We start from the raw sequence: 24,570 nt of genomic DNA on the forward strand, positions 1-24,570 counted from the left end.
AAACAACAGGGGCAACATCATAAACAGGAAACAAAGTGGATTAAAAAATATAGTTAAAAGGTGCAATAACTAAAAGCTTTACTAAAAAGAGAAGTTTTCAAATGTTATAATTGTGCAGTGACGTACGGTAAACTATACACCAGTTGAGGCATAGATACTTTTGGATTTTTTTTTCCTTTTTTTTTTTCCCCTCAAATTCATATGAGCAGTTCTAACCATTGTTGATTTAGGTTGCACATTAGAATAACAGGAAAACGAAGGGAGTAATTTGCGTTCATAAAAACGTTACCATTATGATTTTATGGTTTGACAAATTGGTCCAAAAAGTATTTGACAAAGTTGTTATTACAAACCCCGTTTCCATATGAGTTGGGAAATTGTGTTAGATGTAAATATAAACGAAATACAATGATTTGCAAATCGTTTTAAACCCATATTCAGTTGAATATGCTACAAAGACAACATATTTGATGTTCAAACTGACAAACTTTTTTTTTTTGCAAATAATCATTAACTCTAGAATTTGATGCCAGCAACACGTGACAAAGAAGTTGGGAAAGGTGGCAATAAATACTGATAAAGTTTAGAAATGCTAATCAAACACTTATATGGAACTTCCCACAGGTGTGCAGGCTAATTGGGAACAGGTGGGTGCCATGATTGGGTATAAAAGCAGCTTCCATGAAATGCTAAGTAATTCACAAACAAGGATGGGGCGAGGGTCACCAATTTGTAAGCAAATTGTCAAACAGTTTTAGAAAAACATTTCTCAACGAGTTATTGCAAGGAATTTAGGGACTTCAACATCTACGGCCCGTAAAATCATGAAAAGGTCCAGGGAATCTGGAGTAATCACTGCACGTAAGCAATGATATTAAGGACCTTTGATCCCTCAGGCTGTACTGCATCAATAACCGACATCAGTGTGTAAAGGATATCACCTCATGGGCTCAGGAACACTTCATAAAAGCACTTTCAGTAACTGCAGTTGGTTGCTACATCTGTAAGCGCAAGTTAAAACTCCGCTATGCAAAGCAAAACCCATTTATCAACAACACCAAGGAACGACGCTGGCTTTGCTGGGCCCGAGCTCATCTAAGATGGACTGATGCAAAGTGGAAATGTGTTATGGGGTCTGACGAGTCCACATTTCAAATTATATTTGAAAACTGTAGACGTGGTGTCCTCCGGAACAAAGAGGAAAATAACCATCCGGATTGTTATAGGCACAAAGTTCAAAAGCCAGCATCTGTGATTGTATGGGGGTGTATTAGTGCCCAAGGCATGGGTAACTTACACATCAGTGAAGGCACCATTAATGCTGAATGATCCATACAGGTTTTGGAGAAACATATGTTGTCATCCAAAGCAACGTTATCAGGGGCGCCCCTCCTTATTTCAGCAAGACAATGCCAAGCCACATTCAGCACATGCTACAACAGCGTGGCTTCGTAAAAAAAGAGTGCGGGTACTTTCCTGGCCCGCCTGCAGTCCAGACCTGTCTCCCATCGAAAATGTGTGGCGCATTATACGACAGGGGAGACCCCGGACTGTTGAACGACTGAAGCTCTACATAAAACAAGAATGGGAAAGAATTCCACTTTCAAAGCTTCAACAATTAGTTTCCTCAGTTCCCAAACGTTTATTAAGTGTTGTTAAAAGAAAAGGTGTTGTAACACAGTGGTGAACATGCGCTTTCCCAACTACTCTGGCACGTGTTGCAGCCATGAAATTCTAAGTTAATTATTATTTGTAAAAAAAAAAAAAAAAGTTTATGAGTTTGAACATTAAATATGTTGTCTTTGTAGTGCATTCAACTGAATATGGGTTAAAAAGGATTTGCAAATCAATGTATTCCATTTATATTTACATCTAACACCATTTCTCAACTCATATGGAAACAGGGTTTGTAAATACTTTTTGGTCCTATTTTCTTTTAACAAAATAAATCAAGTATTGTGGGTGTATCCTACCTTTCTGTATATGTACCTGAAACAGAAATAACACCCACAAACGCTGGCTTACTCTAATAAAAATGCCATCTTTGTTATAAATACAGTTTAAAAAAAAGAGAAGAAAACAGGCTGGCTTCCGCTGGAGAGACATGTGTCTGCTAGCTTTAGCGCCCCCATTTCTCCCAGTGTAGCGAGTCAGATTACTGCTGAGGCATTGAACAATATATCGCCCCCTACCTTGAGGCACAGGTACATGCTGCCTCATGGCCTGCATTTTCCTCGTGGTATCAAACAATGCGCCCCCTCTCACGAACATGCTCAATACATTTTGTGTGTAGCTGCGGAGGCACCACCTGTGTCTGCCTCACTTCTGGTCTGCTGCGTTATTTTGATCAGGAAACACAGAATTTCCGTGATTTTGACCCTGAAAATTATCCAAATATTCAGGAACCACACCAAAATCACATAGAAAGCATAGACCAAAAGAGAAATATTCAAACTTATTTTATTACTCTGTTTTTTGAACATCTCATAGTTAAGCCTTTTGCCCCTCCTGGTGGCAAGGTGAGGCACTGCCTCTCTTGCCTCCCCTGACAGCACGTCACTGTAATTGTGTAATGTGCACCTGTAAAAGAATTGGACAAAACATTTTACATTTCACATGAAAAAAGCCTCTGAAAAAAAAAATCATGTTTAGTGTAATTATTTAGTAACACAAAAAAATGCAGCAAACAAAAAAAATCACTAATATGACCAAAAAAGTCATTGTTATCGGAGAGTTACAAAAATATTTGTGTTTTTGTCTATTGCAAGTTAATAAAGTTGGAACGTAAACATACCTAAAAATTACAAATAAAACTTCAAATAAAAATTTGTATAAAGTATACATGCTAGATTGTTTCATTTCATTTTGTCGTTGTATTTGAAGGTAATATAATACATTTATTGCATTACATCAAAACAGCCCCCACACCCTGGAAGTTTTCTCAGTGAAAACCGTTTGGAAAGCCTGGTTATAGAATATGCTGCTGGGCAAAGAAAGTTTCAGCCATAAATCGTTAACCACCATAAAATTTTGTGTGTTTACCCCACTCTTGTAGAATGTTCTTCACCTCTGGCACGCCTGGAAGGACACGTATGCACACGTGCATTCCTGTCCGTGACTTTTGTGTATGTTGATGAATGTTAATTTAATTATAAAATCTTATTTTGTTATTTAAAATGTTATCATCCATCCATCCATCCATCCATCCATCCATCCATCCATTTTCTACCGCTTGTCCCTTTTAGGGTCGCGGCGGGTGCTGGAGCCTATCTGAGATGCATTCGGGCGGAAGGCGGGGTACACACTGGACAACTCGCCACCTCATCGCAGGGCAAACATTAACATTTGATTAAACATTCAAATTTAACAGCGATCTGATAATAACTGTGCTGTCCAGCTGTTATATATTGATGTCTTACACGTCTGAGACACATTTGCAAGTATTATATAGTAGGCTATGGCCATGAAAATTGCTAATGCTAATTTTTTTAGTACACATCAAAGTAGCGCATCACGAAAAAGTGGAGCCTTGTTGTATGTTGAGGCGTTTTCTATCAGGTATACTTCTTTGTTGGCATGGAAAAGTAAAGTGAATTGTATTTATATAGCGCTTTTTTCTCTAGTGACTCTAAAAGTGCTTTACATAGTGAAACCCAATATCTAATTTTTACATTTAAACCAGTGTGGGTGGCACTGGGAGCAGGTGGGTAAAGTGTTTTGCCCAAGGACACAACGGCAGTAACTCGGATGGCGGAAGCAGGGATCGAACCTGCGACCCTCAAGTTGCTGGCACGGCCGCTGAACCAACCGAGCTATACCGCCCCGGGTAAAATTGGGACATTGTACGACTGAGTTCGCGCGGAGTGCTTGTTTATCTTACGAGTGTTTTAGCCGAGCCCTGCGATGAGGTGGCGACTTGTCCAGGGTGTACCCCGCCTACCGCCCGATTGTAGCTGAGATAGGCGCCAGCGGCCCCGTGATCCCAAAAAGGAATAAGCGGTAGAAAATGGATGGATGTTTGAGCCGATGGAGTCTGCAACAAAGGTACCCGTCCTCACAATTCATAACGGATACAAATAGGAATAGTCAAAAATAATCAAAAAAGTCCATAGCGCATTCAAAATACAAATGGTTGTGCCTGTAATTGCATATATGTTCAAAATTATTCAAACCACCAACAACAACATCCGAGCATTTTTTCTGCAAGTGTCGTTTAGAACTATTGTACGAGGTCATTCGATTTAAAAAAATAAAATGGGGAAATGTCTCTCTCTAGTGTTATTTCGGCGCAATTGCAAAAACTCAACTTTAACCCGGAAGTGATGTGACTCTACAGCCTTTTCTTGCACGTGTCTTTTCCTTCACGTGCGCGTGTATACCGGAAAAGAGGCGCATTCACTCCAACATGGCGGCGTGTAACGTCGACGAGTTGCTGGCCCAGGCGGAGCAAGACGAGGCGGAGAAGCTCCGGAGCATAACCGTCCACAAGGGGCTCGAGCTGGACTTTGACGTGGGCAACTTGTTCGCCGTCGACAAGAACCGCATCGAGCGGCGCGACTTTAAGGTGCAGAGCAAGGAAGACTTCCTCCGCTCGCTGGCCCGCGACAACACGCAGCTGCTCATCAACGAGATATGGAAGCTGCCCACGCAGAGGATCCAGGAGGCCGTCGTGGCTCAACTACCCACGCCGACCACTGCCCTGCCCCGGGAGAAGCCTCCGCCTAAACCCAGGGCTCCGACCCGATGGGAGCAGTTCGCCAAGCTGAAAGGCATCCAGAAGAAGAAGAAGACCAACTTGGTGTGGGACGAAACGGCCAAAGAGTGGCGGCGTCGCTGGGGCTACCAGCGGGCTAACGACGACACCAAGGACTGGCTCATCGAGGTGCCCGCGACCGCCGACCCCAACGAGGACCAGTTCGCCAAGCGCGTACATGCCAAGAAGGAGCGTGTGGCCAAGAACGAGTTCAAGCGGCTGAAGAACATCGCCAGGGCGCAGAAGTTGACCCTCCCCGGCGTGGGCTTGACCCCCGTGGCCAAGCAGTCCAAAGACGAGCTGGCCAAAGCGGTGAGCGTGGCCCTGACCTCCACCGCCTCCCTGGGCAGGTTCCAGGACAGGCTCCCTAAGGAGAAGCCAGCCAGGGCCGCCGGCGTGAAAAGGAAGTTTGACCCACTCATTGGCGACTTATCCTGCGAGAGGCAGAAGCAGCTGGAGCTCCTCAAGGTGATTGACGGCAAGAAGCCCAAGATAGACATCACCAAGGCGGTCAACAAGCAGATGAGAGAGGACGACCAGGACGCTTCTGCTGCCAAAACCAAGAACAAGAACAACAAGAAGAAGCCGGGCAGGAAGGGGCCGAGGGACAGCATGGCAGGCAAAGGGAAGGGTAAAGGAAAAGGCAAAGGCAAGGGAAGTGTTGGCAGAGGCAAATCTCCAGGAGGAAAGTCCAAACCTGGGAGGCGTTGAAAGGTGTGTTACTTCCCCAACATTCACATCAACTGACTCTGAGGCTCTGACCGTTAAATCATCACCTACAAGCCTGCATCTGTATTATAATGAAACATACACAACTACAGAAAATAAACATTTTCTAAGCATCTTTCAAGACTTTTTGATTAATTCACGTATTAACAGAATTTTCCCAATTTTTTTAAAATATTACCGAAACGTTGTAAAATAGGTAAATAAAAGGCAATAACGCCAACACGCCGCTAGATGGCAGTGTTGCTTTGCAAACATGTAAATGATAAAAGTGGGTTATACTTCTCCATCCATTTGTGAAAGTGAGTGTGAATGTTGTCTCTGTTGGCCCTGCGATAAGGTGGCGACTTGTCCAGGGTGCACCCCGCCTTCCGCCCAATTGTAGCTGAGATAGACTCCAGCGACCCCGACGGGAATAAGCGGTAGAAAATGGATGGATGGATTAAAGCAGGGGTGTCAAATTCATTTTAGCTCAGGGGCCGCATGAAGGGAAATCCATTCCACTTGGGCCGGAATGGTAAAATCATGGCATGATAACTTCAAAATAAAGTCAACTCCAGGTCGTTTACTTTGTTTTACTTTGGCAAAAAATAAAACAAGCACATTGTGAAAACGTACAAATCACAAATAATCCTCTGGAAAAAAACACTTCAAGTTTGTTGAAAATTCTGAGGAAATTGGTGCAGTTTCAAAAACACGAGTTTAGATGTGGTCTCAGTTTATCTACAAAGCCAGGATTAAACTTTAAGTCGCAGTCTTTCTGGGATTGAACAAAAAACATGTAAACTCTTCGAGGTATCAAACACCTTGTCATGTCCACGTATCAATCCAGAGTTAACTCAACAAACCGTGAGAATCAGAGGTAAAACTATTCAAAAGGGTTAAGTTTTCTCACTATATTTTCATACCTTATTTGGCGCCTGTTGTGGCGGTAATCCTAGAACCCGTTGGTAGAACACCTTATTTCACCGGTTTGGTCCATGTGCCGCCTCTAATGGCTCTGACATTCCGAAGCGTTTTGGGTGTATAGAAAAAAGTTTTATCTTTCTGTTATTATTATGGAAAAAGGACGACAACAAGGCATCTTGCAATGGTAAAAGTTGATTTTCAAGACAAAAAATGATTTTCAAGGTAACAGTTGATTCTCCAAGTACACAAGATAATACCGTCTATTCTTAAAACCCACACAAAGACATTGGGGAGTAAGGGTGCCAAATAATGTTTGAAGCGGAAGACACAAAACGGCAGGTTTTAAGTTTCCACGCTTTACTTTGTACCTCTTGCTGGTCCTAACAGAATTGGTTTTGTGACATCCAGTGGACACATTCAGAACAGCAGTTTCTTTCATTAAAAAAAATTAAAATAAATGCAACTCATTTTAATACTTGGCAAACTCATTAGGCGGGCCTGATAAAACCTGTTGGCTGGCCTGATCCTGCCCACGGGCCGTATGTTTGACACCCCTGGGTTAGAGTAAAACATCTAAAGTATTGAATCCAATTTAAATTTAAGGCCTTACTTAAAATGTCTAAAATTCTTCTAGAATCTCAAAAGTTTTTTAATACGATTTTTAAAAGTCTTAATCTATTGATGTTACTTTTATTTAAAACTTGCATAAACTTCAGTCTTGCTTTGAAATGTTTCGATTTTTGAAGACTTAAAAACGTAACTACGGAGCGGAACTAACTGTGCTGCCCTGTGTGATGACAGCTTAGTTAGCATAGCAGCAAAGAAAACTTAACGAAAGCCCACAGTAAAGCCAAATAACTTGCATAATATCGTTAAGTAAAAGTTCAACAATTTGTGTCTCCTGAACGATCATTTTTTACTGATATATTCATGGTTGCAGCCGGTGGATGGAAACGTATAAAGTGCTTAGTACCCAGATGTGCTGCCATGGAGGAGGGAAGCGATTGTAAACATGGCGGTGAAAGTGAATGAAAGTAAAAAATCCAGGGTAAGTCCATGTCAAAAGATGCTGAAACACCACAAACGCTTGCACAACTTTACAAAGATAACCGTAACCTACCCCAAAGGAGTTTTATGTGGGATAAGTGGCGCCAATTGCTGAAGGAGATCAATATGAGATGTTTAGTAGTGAAATCATACTATTACATACAATAAGCACACACTCAATTCTCTGTGGTAGTAGTGTACTCAGCAGTAAAATTCTAAAAAAACAAACAATTATCTTATTTTCAATAATGTTCCAATAATTTCAGGTCAGCTTCTCATGCTTAATCTTTTCTCCAAGTTTATACAGCAACCGACATTAAAAACGATTGCCTGTTTAGTGTTTGCACTTATTTTATTGTGGGGTGATGAAAGCAATAGAGATTTGCCAATATCATCTTGTCATGCTGAAATAAAAGCTATTTTAGCAATACATTTGCAAAAAAGTCACAAAAAACAAGTCAAAATTTATCCATACACTCCAGATACAAAATGAGCTGAGCACATTAGAATGTTATCCACATTATTCACATCCAAATTCTGTTTGAGGCTTGCAAGCCATAGTCGCCTTCCTTCTTTTTAGACAATCACTCTGTCTGCACACACCGTTTTCCACAACTTTGTGCAGATACAGTAGTATTGTAGATGTTTTTATCAGTTTGCTCAATTCTGACACCCGGAAAGAACATTACCAAAGTTAACCATTTAGCTTTAGCAGAGATGCTAACTGTCCAATCACATAAAGTATGTTGTTGTGTTTTCCTCTACCATGTTGGCCCTGCGATGAGGGGGCGACCTGTCCAGGGTGTACCCCGCCTTCTGCCCGAATGCAGCTGAGATAGGCTCCAGCGACCCCGAAAGGGACAAGTGGTAGAAAATGGACGGATGGATGGTTTTTCGCTACCATTGCCCATGTTGATGTTACATGAAAACACTTGATATAAAGCACATTGCTCCTTTTGCAAGAAAACACTTCTATGGCAAATATGAAAATTGGCTGTTACAATGTTTGCTAATATTCTTTTCAATTAGTTTACACTAGAGAAGCTCCTGGTGTATTTAGTTAGTTTAACCATGTAGTTTTCCAATGTGAAAGAGCAGTAAATGAATTCATGTACTTAAAATTTTTTCATTTTTGTCTGTATGGATGTGAAAAGGTTTTAAATTATTTTCAAGATCGTCTTAAATAAAAATCTTAAATTTGACATGTTGAAACCTGCATAGACCCTGATGTTAGCATTCTGCTAATAAAGTATACACACAATTAGATACACTTTTTTGAGAACAAATTAATGCTCTATTTTTAGATAAAATCAACCTTTTATATGAATAATCTGACTTAGTTTTGATTGATTTGTTTTGTGATTGAAGTAGAAGTGTATATCACACTTAACAGCTGCTTCTAAAGTTTTTTGTTGTTGTTGTGGTGGGCTGACATTACTTGAGTGGCAATAAATACAGCGAAATAACATTAAGTTAAAACATTATATCTAATTGAGCATAAACTCATGTAAATGCATCACCTGTATGAATGTCCTTGCAACCATTCTTGAAGTCGGAGCAGCACGTTCTACCAAGAAGTCCTCTCAATCAGATCAGTTATCTAAGAGGCTTAGAGCTCACTTTTACTTATGTAAATCTTTGGCCTTGTCTCCTCTAAGGACATGCTGCTGGATTCAGGACAGCTACTTTGTACAGTATATTTATATATTTGTTTATAAGGCTTGTGACGGAGAACGGGGAGCAGGGACTTGAGGACTAAAACTAGAAGATAACTAGGTTAATAATGACAACTGTCATGCATTGTTTGTGTTTGGCAGTCTACTTTGACTTTAATGTGTTTTTTATTACTGATGCCACTGTAAACGGGCTAGATTTGATAAATTCATCTTTAAAATCAGACTCCAAATATCCCTAGTTATCAAAATGTAAACATCTAAAGTGACTTAAAAGTCTTTCTAATCCTATGGCTCCCTAGTTGTTGTGACCCTAAACAAGCACATAGAGCAGGGTGTTAAACTTGTTTTCATTGAGGGCCACATCACAGTTGGGGCTGCCCTTAGAGGGTCATTTGCAACAGTGAATGATAGACCCAATTGCTTTTGTGTTTTGATTATATTTTTTTAGCGTACAATGTAAAAAAAAATGGCACCTCAGTCGCCCAAATTTTGCTGTAGAATTTATGGTGGTTTTCATAGCCTATTACTTAAAATGGAAAAATGGTCGCACTTTTTTTATGGTACTAAATTGGCTCCTTAGATCTTACAAATTTACAGCATTTTACTGTAAATGGAAAACAGTACCACTAGATTTAGGGCAAACATATGGGAAAAGGGCTGCAATTTTTTAACTGAAAAATCTATGGTAATGCGGAAGTTGTACCGATCTGTTGTGGTGAAGAAGGAGCTGAGCCGGAAGGCAAAGCTCTCAATTTACCGGTCGATCTACGTTCCCATCCTCACCTATGGTCATGAGCTTTGGGTAATGACCGAAAGGATAAGATCACGGGTACAAGCGGCCGAAATGAGTTTTCTCCGCCGGGTGGCGGGGCTCTCCCTTAGAGATAGGGTGAGAAGCTCTGTCATCCGGGAGGAACTCAAAGTAAAGCCGCTGCTCCTCCACATCGAGAGGAGCCAGATGAAGTGGTTCGGGCATCTGGTCAGGATGCCACCCGAATGCCTCCCGAGGGAGGTGTTTAGGGCACGTCCAACCGGTAGGAGGCCACGGGGAAGACCCAGGACACGTTGGGAAGACTATGTCTCCCGGCTGGCCTGGGAACGCCTCGGGATCCCCCGGGAAGAGCTAGACGAAGTGGCTGGGGAGAGGGAAGTCTGGGCTTCCCTGCTTAGGCTGCTGCCCCCGCGACCCGACCTCGGATAAGTGGAAGAAGATGGATGGATGGATGGATGGATGGATCTATGGTGGTTGTTTTTATGGCGTATTACTGTAATTAGAAAAATGTTACCACGGTTTTTCCAATGGTAAAAAAATCAGTTCCTTGAATTTTATCATATAAAAAATTGTCATTTGTACAGTGTACAATTTGATGGATAAATGAAAATCATGACTCAAACAGATATTTAGGTAAAATAAATATTTTGAATGTATTTTTAGCAACATTAAATATTGAATTTTAAACAACATGAAATTGCATGCTTTACATGTATTTGTTTTTCCTGTCAAAATGTAAATAAATACATTTAGTAAGAAAAGTGTCCAATTTGGTGAAATTTTACTTTTATTGCAAGGCGTATCAAGCAGGTGCTAGCTTAAACTATTAGTACCCATATATAGCCACTAGATGACAGTATTGCCCTGCAAAGCCTTCTCGTTTCCTCGTTTACATTTCTGTCAGGTATCAGGTGAGTAGTTTTGCTTTCTTTCAGTTTTATCCCAAAAAGTACGCACTTCAATGGAAATATTTCATTAACAATGTGACCCTTCTTCTTCCCTCTTTCGGCTTTTCATGAAAGCCATGCAGGGTGAGTACTTTATAACTTCTCTTTCAAGGTTTTTACGATGGCAACAGCGTAACAAAACCACTATTTTCGTCCAGGGGATATTATTTGGTGTGTGTGTGTGCGTGTGTGTGTGTGTGAGTGTGTGTGTTGCTGCAGTGTGACCTGCTTGCCAGCTCCGGTCTGTGTGTCGCTGCAGTGGATTAGCATTTATTTTTAAAGCGGTGCATCCAGAGCGCCAAGCCCAGTGTGGATGTGAGACCTCGGTGAAGATGCAGCGTATCTACATGCACAGCAACGAGCACTTTGAAGTGTTCACCACTGTCCTTGCGCCACAAGGTGAGTGTGCAGCATCGCCGTTATGCAGTGCATCTGCACCCAGTGGGCATTTTTGCGATAATGCTGTTTTTGTTTTCTGCTGACTCACCTGCATGATGAACAGGCACACGTCAATACACAAAACAAGCTGAAAAGGCAAGTTTTTGTCCTTTAATTTATATTTATTTCTCATTTATGTGCTAACTTTTTTTGATTAATCTAATTCCATGAGGCAATTTTTAGAAATGAAAAGCCCATGGATTTAGTGTTTCTATTTCACTGCTTAGAGGTTAATCTCCTTGACTCATAATCCTCTCCATTCACTGAATCTGACCTGTAGATCGCTCTTTACTACACACAGCAATGTGAAAGTAATCAATTATGATCCTAATACAGTAAAATGCACTTTCAATAACATGTTCTGTATGGTGTAATTCGCCTTCTGTCCGCTAGATGGTGGTGGTACACAGCTACAGTCCTCACTGGCCAGATGAGTTGGAGCTGGCTGCTGGTGACGTCATGGTGGTTCTGTCCCAGCACGAGGAGGAGCGCTGGTTCGGACGTCTGCAGGATGGCCAGCAGGGCTACTTTCCCGCCTCCTGTGTCATGGAGCTGGGCCAGGTGGGTTGGCTGAGAGCCCACCATGCGCTATGCAATTTTATGAATTATTTTGGAAGAATACACTTAATCTTACTTTGGCTGCGCTTCAATAATACAAAACACCAACGTTTTCTCTTGACTTTACCATATTTTTTTGTAGTTTGTTATTTAACATGTGCATTACATTAAATTAATTTAAATGTTCCCAAATTATTTCCCATTAAATGTAATTGAAATATTAAATAAAGGAAATTAGATGTTTTTCTCATGCCCAAAATATATTTGTCATACTTATTCAACATTTTTTCACCATATATTCCCTTTTAATTGTGGCCCAAATCCCTCTATTGTATGTATGCGCCTACTGAAACCCACTTCTACCGACCACGCAGTCTGATAGTTTACACTTCAATGAAGAAATATTAACATTGCAACACATGCCAATACGGCCGGTTTAGTTTACTAAACTGCAGTTTTAAATTTCGCGCGAAGTATCCTGTTTAAAATGTCGCGGTGTGATGACGCGTGCACGTGACGTCACGCATTGTAGAGGACATTTTGTTCCAGCACCGTTAAAAGTCGTTTGTTTTCATCGCATAATTCCACAGTATTATGGACATCTGTGTTGCTGAATTGTTTGCAATTTGTTCAATTAATAATGGAGACATCAAATAAGAATGATGTAGGTGGGAAGCGGTGATTTGCGGCCGCCTTTAGCAACACAAACACAGCCGGTGTTTCCTTGTTTACAGTCCGCTCTTACCGTAGACATAAGTGGAGAGTTTGCGTCGTTCCTCCTGCAGCTGTGGACTCTCTTGCCTCCTCCCACCGGCCGCCACTGACCGTCGGATGCTTACTCCGTGGAGGGTAAAGAAATAAAATCTCAACCCGGCTGCCTTGCCTCGTTGAGAAACGTGGCTTCCCTCGGAGACACTGGAGGTCACCACACCCGTGGCCACACCCCTAAGACTTTTAGGTACGACTATATAATCTCACTAAAACACTAGTAACACAATAAGCAGATAAGGGATTTTCCAGAATTATCCTAGTAAATGTGTCTAATAACATCTGAATCCCTCCTACTGCCCTCCTCTTTTTTTTTTCTTTTTTTTTTCTAGTCCTTCACTGTCACTTTCCTCATCCACGAATCTTTCATCTTCGCTCAAATTAATGGGGAAATCGTCACTTTCTCGGTCCGAATCGCTCTCGCTGCTGGTGGCCATGATTGTTAACAATGTGAGGATGTGAGGAGCTCCACAACCCGTGACATCACGCGCACATCGTCTGCTACTTCCGGTACAGGCAAGGCTTTTTTATTAGCGACCAAAAGTTGCGAACTTTATCGTGGATGTTCTCTACTAAATCCTTTCAGCAAAAATATGGCAATATCGCGAAATGATCAAGTATGACACATAGAATGGACCTGCTATCCCCGTTTAAATAAGAAAATCTCATTTCAGTAGGCCTCTAGTAAAACTATTATTCAGTCTGAAGATGTGCAATAAAGCACTGTGCAACAATACAAAATGCATTCAAAAAAAATTGTAAACCTGTTTTATTTTTAAGTGCTATTGATAAGAATCAAGCAATTTGTGTTTTTTATTTTTTAAGTACCTTTCATTTTGGCACCAGTTGACGTACACCACATAACAATTTTTTAATCGGAAAATGTGGGCTAAAGCAAAATAAAAAAAATACACACAAAAATGTTTGTCTAAAAAACTGTCTTAATATGCTATTAATGTAAATCAAACAATTATTTTAGATTTTTCTTTTTCCTTTTATTACCTATCATTTTCACTATAGTACACACTATAGTTTCACACTATAGTAAAACTATTATTCAATCTATGGATAAATTAAAAAAAAAAAAGTTTATTTTAAAATGCTATTAATAAGAACTAATTATTTTTTTAAACGTTTTATTTCATTACCTTTTTCACTGCACCAAAAATGCACCAGAATAAAACTATTATTCAATCTGAAGATGTGCAATATAATAAAATAATATGCACACAAGAATTTGTACAATTTTTATTTTAAAATACCAAACAATAATTAATCTCTTTTTTTTTTTCTTCACTTACCTTTAATTTTGGTTCCACTACAACAGTGGTTCTCAACCTTTTTTCAGTGATGTACCCCCTGTGAACATTTTTTAATTCAAGTACCCCCTAATCAGAGCAAAGCATTTTTGGTTGAAAAAAGAGATGAAGAAGTAAAATACAGCACTATGTCATCAGTTTCGGATTTATTAAATTGTATAACAGTGCAAAATATTGCTCATTTGTAGTGGTCTTTCTTGAACTATTTGGAAAAAAACATATATAAATACCTAAAAACTTGTTCAAAAATAAACAAGTGATGCAATTATAAATAAAGATTTCTACACATAGAAGTAATCATCAACTTAAAGTGCCCTCTTTGGGGATTGTAATAGAGACCCATCCGGATTCATGAACTTAATTCTCTACATTCATTCACAAAAAAAGAAATCTTTAACATCAATATTTATGGAACATGTCCACAAAAAATCTAGCTGTCAACACTGAATATTGCATTGTTGCATTTCTTTTCATAGTTTATGAACTTACATTCATATTTTGTTGAAGTATTATTCAATAAACATATTTATAAAGGATTTTTGAATTGTTGCTATTTTTAGAATATTTAAAAAAAATCTCACGTACCCCTTGACATACCTTCAAGTACCCCGAGGGGTACGCGTACCCCCATTTGAGAACCACTGCACTACATCATAGTACATCATAGTAAAACTGTTGTTCTGTATGATAAAGTAAAATAAAACAAAAATACACACAAAAAATAAGTGAATTCTTTATTTTTATTTGCCAATGGTAAGAACATAGCAGTTAATTTTGCAATAAAAGAAAAAAAATTGAATCTAAAAAAATAAATAAACATTAAAAATGTAGGAATGTATTTTTTGGTTTCAATTTTGTACAAGTTTCCTTTTTTTTTTAAGTTTGACTCTAATGCCACAAAATGTAAAACATTAATCTGTATAAATTTAAATTGCATTAAAGTCAATTAAAATTGTATGGTTGAGAGTCTTTTTTGCTTCAAGACGTATTCAATTAAACAAAAAAGTTCTCCAATTTCAAAGTACCTTATGGGAGGCAAATGACATTTGTTTATTTTTGTTATGGCGTTTACACTTTACAGGTCTAGTAGAGCTGCTCTGTTTCAAAATGTTGACAATGTCAAGTAGCACAATTTGGCAGCCAAACGACTGTTAACTGCAATAAAAAAAATATTATGTCATAAGCATGGTTGTCTTAAAAAGGCCTTATTTTCAATGTAAGTTTTGTATGGCGTGTACCTAATATTTTGGTGCCCTGCAGGATAAAAGCATCAGAAGGAGCTCATCTCTGAGAACATGGGAACATGACGGGAGCGTACGTCGTAACAGTGCGAGGTAATGTTCCCCCATCGCACCGGGCAGCTGTCGCTTGCACCCCCCGTCACAACCCAGCCCCGCCCTAACACACACATCCCCCATGCCCAGTGCTCACAGCCCCAAGACCCCCGAACAGGTGGTCCCTCTCATTAGTTGACAAAGCATGCTGATTGCACACACACTAATCAATGGCATCTCATTAAGAAAGTGGATATTAAAATGGGTTCATGTGGGGTTTCATTAAGGCAAAGACCCCTTCTCTTCTTTAACACACACACACACACAGCAGTGGAATTTGGGTCATGAGGAATAAACAGAGCCTTTGTGTTTGTTTTTTCCTTTTTGTCCCTCAGTGGACACATTCTGCAGGCGCTCAGGAGGGGGAGCCGAGGAGGCGGCGGCGCAGGGGAAGTGAGCCTAGATGGCGGCCAGGATGGCAGCGAGGCCCCCGCTGTTCCCCCGTCACAGAGGCCCCCGTACTCCCCGCAGCTTCAACACGCGAGCCCCCATCCTCAGATGCAGCGCTCCTCCCCGGGTCTGCTGCACAGGATCTTGTCCAGGTGCCGCAGGAAGAGCGAATGCCAGGGGGCCACCAATGGGGCCTTTGAGGAGGACTAACTCAAGTAGGGGGCAGAGCAGGGGGGCCCAGTGGACGTCTTCTTTCAGCATCCAGGTATCGTGGCGTCCGCGTTTGTGTGACGTTACAAAGGGGGCGTGGCTTCAGAACCAGAAGTTGTTTTTCTGTCATTTAAGCAATCGCAAATCTTTTGTTTCTCAAATAGTGGTCACAAGCAGCAATGGAGATTTCTTTATTAGTGTCGACACTCCGGTATTTGTGTTAGAACGATACCCCATCCTGCAGCTAGGTGGCAGCACTGCCAAATCTAATCAACATCTACCCAGTGAAATTAGGAACACGTGTACTTACTTCTTCTACCCAGTATAAGTTGTAAGTGCACAGATACACATTTTTATTTACTTCTTCTACCCAATCTAAGTAGTAAATACACAGGAACAAAATGTGCTCTTACCAATTAAATTAAAAAAAGATCATATTAATTCAAAATGTGTGCAAAAAGTCTAACACAATTGTTTATATTGCCATAATATATTTTGGAATGACTGTTAAAAAAAGTCATCAAATACGAAACTTTATGACAAAAGTCTTGACAGACTAACTCAATGTGTATGGAAAAAATAAAAACATCACTGAAAAATAAATACGATTTTTCAAATTAAATTATGCAAATGTAATTGATTATAAATTCGATACTAAATGTTTAAAAAAAAGATCAATACAATTTGTGATTATTTAAAAACGCAAAATATTTTTTTTCTAAAGATTCCATCACTTATAAATAAATTATAAATAACAATTGAATACAAAAAAAATATAGTAATTCTAACTTCTTTAATATCTGCCATACCCACAAACACATATATTTTTGGAATTAATTAAACCTTTTAAATTAAAAATATATCTAAAATTCTATATTTATATATCATAATTTATATTTATTTTTAGATAAAAAAAAATACACCCAATTAGCTACTTTTTTTTTCAAAACGTGAAGGAACAATTTTGTTATTTCTATTCCTAAAGAGTCAATTATCAATATACAACAATTGAATATACATAAGGTCTATTTATTCTAACTTCATGAATTATCTGGGGCAGAAATGTACCATAACCCAAACAATTTTTTTTTCAATTTACAACAATTTATTCAATAAACATGTATACAAATTGACCTATATAATATATCATCATTGTCACCGACGTCCCACTGGGTGTGAATTTTTCCTTGCCCTTATGTGGGCCTACTGAGGATGTCGTAGTGGTTTGTGCAGCCCTTTGAGACACTAATGATTTAGGGCTATATAAGTAAACATTGATTGATTGATTGCTATGTATCATAATTTATGTGAATATGAGCAAAAATGTAAACATTTCAGAATTTAGAGGCCAATTTGGTGCTTAATGCATTTATTAATAATTGTAATGTGAGCTGTGTTCTTTTTTTTTTTTGGGGGGACTTTATCATGGGCCGGTAAAAAACTAACCCTGAGATGCATATGTTCCCCAGACTTCACTTTGAACACCGTTAATCAAAAACAGTTCAAATTAACACACGGTGTATAATGAACGGCTTTGTTATTGTCTGTGTCCCTATCAAGCTTGTGTGACTCTGCAATGTAAATATGTGAAAGTGAAACTTATTTTTATCATTAAACAACCAGCAATAATATCGCATGACCCTTACTCTACTACCCTTTTCAACAAAGTAATGATTATTATCACCCTCCTTTTACTATATGCTGCAAACAGTCACCTTCATTTAGCATGCTGACTTCATGAGCATGGATTCTCCCGCCAAAAAGTATGCAGTGAGGGTGTGTGCATGTGTGCGACGGTGGGGGTTCTTGCTGCCTGCCAGATGACTGCTCTGTCAGCCTGATAATGGCCTGCCATCTGCTGTCTAGTATTCACAAAAGGCAAAGTGTGTGTGTGTGTGTGTGTGTGTGTGTGTGTGTGTGTGTGTGTGTGTGTGTGTGTGTGTGTGTGTGTGTGTGTGTGCTTGCGCACAGATAGGCAGGTGGGTGTGTTCAATCACAAATGGGTGCACACAAGTGCTGCAGGATGTAAGTACAACATTTAGGATGCAAATATTGACTTTCATCAAAGCACATGACAGAATAAAAGCTGCACAAAAAATGTGTTCAATTATACTAATATTTTGTATTCATCAACTATAATAATATGTATATGTTGAGCAAAAATATGTGAATTGTTTGTCATAATTTTATTATAGTTGTATTTAATTCTGTTTTGCTGTATATTTTTAGATCATGTAATGCTGTTATAAAGATAACTAATAAAGTAGTGTTTATATGTTTTTTGGAAATATTTAAACATTCACAAAATCAAATTCTGCTAATTTGTTAGTTTAAGTCAGTGGTGGGCATCCCAAAACATTGAAAGAGCAATGTTGGACCAAAAATACAAAAAACACATCTGTCTGGAGCCGCAAAAAAGGAAAAGCCGTATATAAAAGCCTACTGAAATGAGATTTTTTTATTTAAACAGGGATAGCAGGTCCATTCTATATGTAATACTTGACCATTTCGCGATATTGCCATATTTTTGCTGAAAGGATTTAGTAGAGAACATCCACGATAAAGTTCGCAACTTTTGGTCGCTAACAGAAAAGCCCTGCGTTTACCGGAAGTCGCAGACGATGACGTCACCCGTTGATGGCTCCTCACATATTCACATTGTTTTTAATGGGAGCCTCCAACAAAAACAGCTATTCAGACCGAGAAAACGACAATTTCCCCATTAATTTGAGCGAGGATGAAAGATTCGTGTTTGAGGATATTGATAGCGACGGACTAGAAAAAAAAACAAGTTGGAAAAAAAACTAGTTAAAAAAAAACACGATTGCATTGGGACGGATTCAGATGTTTTTAGACACATTTACTAGGGTAATTCTGGGAAGTCCCTAATCTTTTTTTTGTGTTGCTAGTGTTTTAGTGAGTTTGACAGTACCTGATAGTCGGAGGTGTGTGTCCACGGGTGTGTTGACGCTCAGTGTCTCAGGGAAGTCGACGGCAGCTTAATGGGCGGCACAAGCTCAGCTGATCTCCGGTAAGAAGCGACTTTTTACCACAATTTTCTCAACAAAACCTGCTGGTTGACATTCGGTCGGGATCCATGTTCGCTGTGATCCATAGTAAAGTTTCCCCTCCGGGAATTTTAAACAACGAATCACCGTGTGTTTGTGTGGCTAAAGGCTAAAGCTTCCCAACTCCATCTTTCTACTTTGACTTCTCCAATATTAATTTAACAAAAATTGCAAAACATTCAGCAACACAGATCTCCAAAATACTGTGTAATCATGCCGTTAAAGCAGAGGACTTTTAGCTGTGTGTGTGCGCAGCGCTCATATTTCTTAACAGCCCGTGACGTCACGCGTATACGTCAGCATTACACAACGTTTTCAAGAAGAAGCTCCCGGGAAACTTAAAATTGCAATTTAGTAAACTAAACCGGCCGTATTGGCATGTATTGCAATGTTAATATTTCATCATTGATATATAAACTATCAGACTGTGTGGTCGGTAGTAGTGGGTTTCAGTAGGCCTTTAAGTATAATGAAGGCAACACATGGCTTAAGTGTCTATATTAGCTATATTAGCCTACTATCAAAATGACTATGTGTCGCAGGCTGAAGCAAATCTTCCTTGACAGAAATGTTGAAATTTAATATTTATTCCACACATTTTTACCACATTAAAAACCATTAGTAAATCAGAGGCTACTCAGAAGGTGAGAAAACTCATGAAAATGACTGGCTTTTAATGGCCAAAGGTATAGATTTGTCCGTCCGAGTTAAAAGATACTGCAGGCTGTCTTTTTTTAATAGATTTATTACAATCCTTGGCAAGCTAGGTAATGTTTGCTGTGGTCTGGAACATCATGGCACACAAAGGACTGTCATGAATGCAGCCAATATTACATACAGATAATGTGTCATGAGGCATGGAAAAGTAAATTACATACAAAGAGGATAAAAGTAAAGGAAATTAAATGAGCTCGAAACTACCTACAAATGAGGCATAATGATGCAATGTGTACATACAGCTAGCCTAAGTAGTATGTTAGCATTGATTAGCTTGCAGTCATGCACTGACCAAATATGTTTGATTAGCACTCCAACAAGTCTATAACATCAACAAAGCTCACCTTTGTGCATTCACGCACAGCATAAAATGTTTGGTGGACAAAATGAGATAAAGAAGGAGCGGAAGATTATACATGTAAACAAACTGTTGCGTCACAGTCCACACTATGGTGAGTTCAAGAACCGCCGAAATCAGGACAAAACGATGTTCACTGAATACTCATATTAAATCTATAAAACAGTGGGCTTTCTAACAATTGGGAGGGTTTGTGTCATCTTCGTTCTCAAACAAAAAACATACTAGAACAAAAAAAAATATTTTCTCCCATCTTTTTCCATTTTCAATCCTTTTCAAAAAAATGCTTCAGGGAGCCACTAGGATAGCGCGAAAGAGCCGCATGCGGCGTTCGAGAGCTGCGTGTTGCTGACCCTTGGTTTAAGTAAGCCCATTACAAAGACATTTGTTAAGCTGTATTTCAAAATTATGTGAGTTGTAATTAACATAACATCATTCCTATTCATTTTGATATTTTTGACTGGTAAATGTTGTTAAAAATAACTAATATATGACTATGATACAATTATATGTTTTAACATTTTTAAACTCAGATAACATTAAGTTAGAGATTGTTACTTTAAATACACATTTTTCAGTTTTGTTCTTATTTCATTAATTCAGTCAACACAATGTTTAAAAAATCATGAATAAAAAGGAGCAGAAAGAAGTATTAACATATACCTGCCCCAGTACAAAACAATGGTTGATCTTAAAAATGAAAAATACATTAAAAAAATGTTCATTTCGAAATAAATTTCAAGAAATAATGTTTATATATGTATATGTATATATATGTATACATATATATGTGTGTGTGTGTGTGTATATATATATATATATATATATATATATATATATATATGTATATATATATAGATATGTATGTATTTGTGTATATGTATACATGTATATGTATACATAAATATGTATATGTATACATGTTTATGTATACATATATATTTATATATGTATGTATATGTGTGTGCATATATATATATGTGTGTGTGTTTGTATGTATATATATATATATATATATATATATATATATATATATATATATATATATACACACACACGCATAAAAATAAAGCAATTGGATCCAGATTCTGTATATGTAATATGTAAATGTTTAAATTAAATTACATTTGTTAACAGGACCGTATCGACACTTTAGGCATATTATACAATTAATTGACAAATTACTACATATACTATACATTTAACAAATATTTTCAAACAAATTAATAAAAAAACTTAATAAAATACATAATAAAAAAGACCAATACGAGTAATAATAGAAACATAATTATCAAGAATACCGTAATACTCATCACAAACAGTCATACATCCATCCATTCATTTTCTACCGCTTATTTCTTTTGGGGTCGCGGGGGGGCGCTGGTGCCTATCTCAGCTACAATCGGGCGGAAGGCGGTGTACACCCTGGACAAGTCGCCACGTCATCGCAGACAGTCATACATGTATTTGATTAAAAGATAAAAATGGCCATGGGAGTCCTATTTAAAGTAAAATCACAAAATATTTTTGGATTGTCCTCTAACTCCTTTTTCCATTTGTAAAATAATAAACTGTAGATAGGAGCTTCAATTATTTAATTGAATGGTTAACATATTCGGGATGGATTACTTCCTATAGCTGCAGAAAAGAAATCAGAGACCCAAGGTCAAAACCTATGTGACTTAATTTTGTTCCGTATTCGTCTCTTCAACACCAGCAGGAAGCAGAAGGTGAACATGCAGCCTGCTGCCAAAAAGCAATTAAGAGGAAAGACGCTTTCAAGTCGCTGTGTGGGTCACTTCCTAACAAAAGAAACTCTTGTTCACGCAGACACATCGATTAAGAGGACATGGCGTGCAAGTGTGTGTGTGTGTGTGTGTGTGTTTGTGTGTGTGCGGCATAAGGCGAGGAGTCGTCACATTCTCCCTGCATTTGGCGGCCAATTGAGTGAAGAAAAATCCCAACAGGACAAAGGCGCATTAGGTCGTGGGTGAGTGGACCCATTTAGGGCGAGCAGCTGACCCCGTGGAGAGGACTCTTGTCCTGGCCCAGGGGGACTTGTGTCCATGGACCCTTGGACCAAGAAGACATTGGACAAGCAGAACCTCACCTGTCACAAGCACCTGAGGTAACTTCTGTTTGTTTAACGGGAGGGGCCGAACAAATATTTAGGAATATATCAAAATCATCTGTTCGGGAAACCATAAATCTTTATTTTTGTAACGTCACTTGGCCATAAACCCACTTCCACACTCCAATTTAGTAAATATTAATAAATAACGTGGGCCAGTTTTTTTTTTTTTTAAGTATCGCCTGAAACATTTATAACTTTGCAGTTGTTTTTTTCTTGAGAAATATTTTATTTAAATAACACTTCGGATTAAAAAATCTTGTTACATTAACTCAGGGGTCAGCAACCCGGGGCTCTAGAGCCGCACGGGGCTCTTTAGCGCCGCCCTAGTGGCTCCCTGGACCTCTTTCAGAGATGTGTAAAAATGGAAAAAGATGAAAAAATATATATTTTTGGTTTTGATATATTTACTATAGGAGAACAAAGATGACACAAACCTTCCTAATTGTTAGAAATCCCACTGTTTATGTTATACATGCTTCACTGATGAGAATATTTGGCAAGCGCCGTTTTGTCCTACTAATTTTAGCGATCCTTGAACTCACCATAGTTTGTTTACATGTACTACTTTCTCCTATGCTGCCACAGAAAGACGTGTTTTATGCCACTTCTTTTTTGTCTCATTTTGTCCACCAAACTTTTTATGCTGTGCCTGAGCGCACAAAGGTGCGCTTTGTTGTTATTGATTTGTTGAACTGCTAATCAGGCATATTTGGTCAGTGCACGACAGCAAGTTAATTGGTGCTAGCATGCTATTTAGGCTAGCTGCATGTACATATTGCATCAAATGTGTAGGTATATTTGAGCTCATTTTATTTCCTTTACTTTTGTCCTCTGTGTATTTATTTGTATTTGCATGCCTCATGACACATTATCTGTATGTAATATTGGCTGCATTTCTGTTTTGTTTGTGTGCCATTTTGTTCCAGACCACAGCAAACGTTACCCAGATTTGCGTCAGCCTTTTATAGTAGGCTAATATAGACACGTACATCACGTGTTGCCTTCATTATAACACTTGTATAAGACTTTTAAATATTTTGTGGCTCCAGACAGATTTTTTGAATATTTTTGATCCAAATGGCTCTTTAAATATTTTGGGTTGCCGACCCCTGAACTAACTGTATGAAATACACATGGTGGAAGCATACAGCAGAAACAAATATTATATTTCAATTATATAAAATATGGAAAATAATAAAATATATTTACTTTGCAAAACAAGCAAAAGATACTTAAAATACAAAAAATACATAACATATTAAACACTTGAATTATACTAATTAATATGTAACGAATTGATTAAATTTGTATTTAAAGTAATTTATTACAATAAAAATAATTATGTGATTTTGTAAATTTATTGAACTAAAATTATGTAAAATAATTAACAATTTGTATTTATTTTATATTATCTATATTTAATTAATACAAGCACACTACATAACATATTTAAGAAATACATAAAATCAAACAACTCAAGTATACTGTCCAATATAAAAAACAATATAACATTTTTATTAAACAATTTCTCCATCCATCTTCCCGGGTCGCGGGGGCAGCAGCCTAAGCAAAGAAGCTCACACTTCCCTCTAACAAGCTACTTCGTCCAGGTCTTCCTGGAAGACATTAGGCCCTTTTCCACCGCAGGAACTTTCCCACTTACCCAGCTAAATAAAGTTACACCTGTGTTTCCACTAAAACCGACCCGGGTAGATTTAGTTCTTATAGAAACCTTTCGGAGTTCCTCCTAGCGAGGTGGGACTTTTCCCAAGCGTGCAGGCTGAGCTGATTGGTGGAACACAGTTTGTAGCATTCCGGAAACATCTCTTTTTAACACGACCGCCATTGGAATATACGCAAAGACTTATTTATTTCTTCTTTTTGTGTATTTCTGTTGCAACAAACTGGACAAAGAAGAGAAAGAAGAACAAAAGGACGAACTTTTGTGGCTCGTCTGTGTGCTAAAGAACGCTGATCAGGGGAACTATTTCACAGTGTTTTTACTCAGCCGTGGTCTTTAAACTACATGCACTTTGTTGTTTATTATTTGTACAAACTTCAGTTTGATACGTGAAGCTACGAGAACTGGACGGACTCTTAGACATAATTGCAGAGGAGTATGAAGCCGGACTTAAAGCGACGACCTCAGCTGCTCACTACTCTGACTTCATTGGATAAATGTGGCAGCACACGACCAAATATGAACTATTCATTTCATTACATGTTGTAAACGTAGTCAGTGACACTCCATTTATTTAGATATTTTGGCCTCAAACTGAGTGAACAGAATTATAACAGGCAAACCAATATATTTGTGTTGTCGGCGCGAGGTAAACACTGGTATTTATAATAATATATAAATAAATGCCAATTATTTACAGATAAACCCTGACATGTATCATTTGTATATTGTTATTTACAGATAAACACTGACATTATTTATATA

General features: G+C 38.4%; 2 protein-coding genes across 3 annotated transcripts; both read left to right on the plus strand.

The window, feature by feature from the left end:
• Nucleotides 1-4,340: 4,340 nt before the first annotated feature.
• On the plus strand, nt 4,341-5,597 carry rrs1 (ribosome biogenesis regulator 1 homolog). The gene has a single exon (XM_061921822.1). It carries the CDS (start codon nt 4,406-4,408, stop codon nt 5,462-5,464), a length of 1,059 nt encoding a protein of 352 aa, XP_061777806.1. The 5' UTR covers nt 4,341-4,405; the 3' UTR covers nt 5,465-5,597.
• A 5,455-nt stretch (nt 5,598-11,052) lies between these two features.
• Nucleotides 11,053-18,125, plus strand: si:dkey-97a13.12 (uncharacterized). 2 transcript variants are annotated; one of them, XM_061921823.1, is made up of 5 exons: nt 11,053-11,229; nt 11,333-11,364; nt 11,662-11,829; nt 15,174-15,247; nt 15,583-18,125. In XM_061921823.1, the coding sequence occupies exons 1-5, from the start codon at nt 11,163-11,165 to the stop codon at nt 15,845-15,847; spliced, it is 606 nt and encodes a 201-aa protein (XP_061777807.1). In that variant the 5' UTR covers nt 11,053-11,162; the 3' UTR covers nt 15,848-18,125. The 2 variants fall into 2 exon arrangements, with proteins under 2 accessions (XP_061777807.1, XP_061777808.1); XM_061921824.1 differs by lacking the exon at nt 11,333-11,364 and having other exon boundaries at nt 11,097-11,229.
• The last annotated feature ends 6,445 nt before the right edge of the window (nt 18,126-24,570 follow it).

This window comes from Nerophis ophidion, linkage group LG15 (assembly GCF_033978795.1).
Source record: "Nerophis ophidion isolate RoL-2023_Sa linkage group LG15, RoL_Noph_v1.0, whole genome shotgun sequence".
Classification (NCBI taxonomy): Eukaryota; Metazoa; Chordata; class Actinopteri; order Syngnathiformes; family Syngnathidae; genus Nerophis; species Nerophis ophidion.

What these genes read in the sequence shown, in the direction of transcription:
- rrs1 (XM_061921822.1), top strand. Translation starts at nt 4,406, where the DNA reads ATGGCGGCGTGTAACGTCGACGAGTTGCTGGCCCAGGCGGAGCAAGAC.
- si:dkey-97a13.12 (XM_061921823.1), top strand. Translation starts at nt 11,163, where the DNA reads ATGCAGCGTATCTACATGCACAGCAACGAGCACTTTGAAGTGTTCACC. An exon ending in CACTGTCCTTGCGCCACAAG is followed by an intron (nt 11,230 to 11,332) that starts GTGAGTGTGCAG and finishes CATGATGAACAG; the next exon opens with GCACACGTCAATACACAAAA. An exon ending in GTGTCATGGAGCTGGGCCAG is followed by an intron (nt 11,830 to 15,173) that starts GTGGGTTGGCTG and finishes GGTGCCCTGCAG; the next exon opens with GATAAAAGCATCAGAAGGAG.